The sequence below is a fragment of the Mandrillus leucophaeus genome, unplaced genomic scaffold (genome assembly GCF_000951045.1).
Source record: "Mandrillus leucophaeus isolate KB7577 unplaced genomic scaffold, Mleu.le_1.0 Scaffold341, whole genome shotgun sequence".
Lineage (NCBI taxonomy): Eukaryota > Metazoa > Chordata > Mammalia > Primates > Cercopithecidae > Mandrillus > Mandrillus leucophaeus.
The window spans coordinates 764,428-765,809 of NW_012103599.1; the positions used below are offsets into that span (position 1 = coordinate 764,428).

Below are 1,382 nucleotides of genomic sequence, written 5' to 3' on the forward strand. Positions count from 1 at the left end.
CTCCTTAACTGAAACACTTAGGAGGGTCTGGTGAAAAGAAGTAAGATGGAACAGAGTTTGGAAAGGGGTGAAGAAAGAACCAGCACCCAGCACTCTGAGCTTTCGGATACTTTGTGAGGACAGTTTTTTTTTTTTTTTTTTTTAAAGAGATGGGGTCTCCCTGTGTTACCCAGGCTGGTCTTGAACTCCTGGTCTCAAGTGATCCTCCCACCTCAGCCTCCCAAAGTGCTGGGATTACAGGCATGAGCCACCCTGCCCCAGCAACAGCTACTTGTTAATTGCCTGTAAGTCTCACCTTGTCAGTCAGACTGCTGTCGCAGGCCGGGTGTGCCAGGAGCAGCCGCACCAGGTCCACGTTGCCATGGTGACAGGCTAGCATGAGGGCCGAGGATCCATCGTGGTCCTGCAGATTGACATCTGCCTGGCAGCTAAGCAGCGCTTGAACCATGTCCTCCCTGTCGTGGCTGACTCCCAGCATCAGTGCAGTCTGGCCTCCCTGCATGCAGAGCCACAGGGATGTGGTGAGGTTGCTGCCAGTGGGGAAGGACCGCCTCTCCAGCCTGGGTGTGCTCATCAGAGACTTCCAAGAACACAACCACTGATCTGAGTCTCCTGCCCTTGATAAGGGACATAACCTTCTCTGCTTGGCGAACTTCTACTCTTTTAAGATTAGTCAAATGCTACATCCTCTCTAAAGCCTTCTCTCACTCCCCAGGCACGGGATTCCTAACACAGCACTCACCACTTAGTATTGCAACTTGTCAACTGCTCTTTCTCATGGATGTGACATTGTTGACAGCAGGGACTAAGTGTTTTTGTCCCTGTCTCCCCAGTGTCCAGCACCAAGAACATGCTGATAAATGTGAAATGATGGAACAGATGAAGGTTGAGTGCTTGAGCATCATGGCTTCTTACTGCCTGCCTCAGTCTGACTTTCCCCATGAAGCCTTCTCTGCTCAATGCCTCTGAAATTTTCCGTTGAAGGATAACCAGAACCCTCCTCTCTCAACATGATCTCTGGTTGCATGTCCCGTGGTCATTTCTAAGCTATAGACATTGACAGTAATGTTGGGCATCTCTGTAATCATAGGTGGACGTAGCAATGAGCTGGAATCAGAAAGCAAGTTCAAGCTCTAGTTCTGCTGTTTCCTAATGCATGATTCAGGTCACATCACTGTCTTCTTGATTCTTGGTTTTTCTTTTTTTTTTTTTTTAAATATGGGGTCTTGCTGTGTTACCCAGGCTGGAGTGCAGTGGCACAATCACAGCTCACTTCAGCGTCAATCTTTTGGGATCAAGTGATTCTCCCACCTTAGCCTCCCAAGTAGATGGGCTCACAGGCATGTGCCATTCACTACATCTGGCTAGTTTTTTTTTTTTTT

General features: G+C 48.6%; 1 protein-coding gene across 1 annotated transcript in view; it reads right to left on the reverse strand.

Annotated features, from left to right (window-relative positions):
- KANK4 (KN motif and ankyrin repeat domains 4) overlaps positions 1 to 1,382 on the reverse strand; it is a 116,066-nt gene that overhangs the window by 17,555 nt on the left and 97,129 nt on the right. Inside the window, exon 9 of the mRNA XM_011988930.1 lies at positions 296 to 496. Within this exon, the coding sequence (XP_011844320.1) occupies positions 296 to 496 (201 nt within the window). The remainder of the gene's footprint in view (positions 1 to 295; positions 497 to 1,382) is intronic.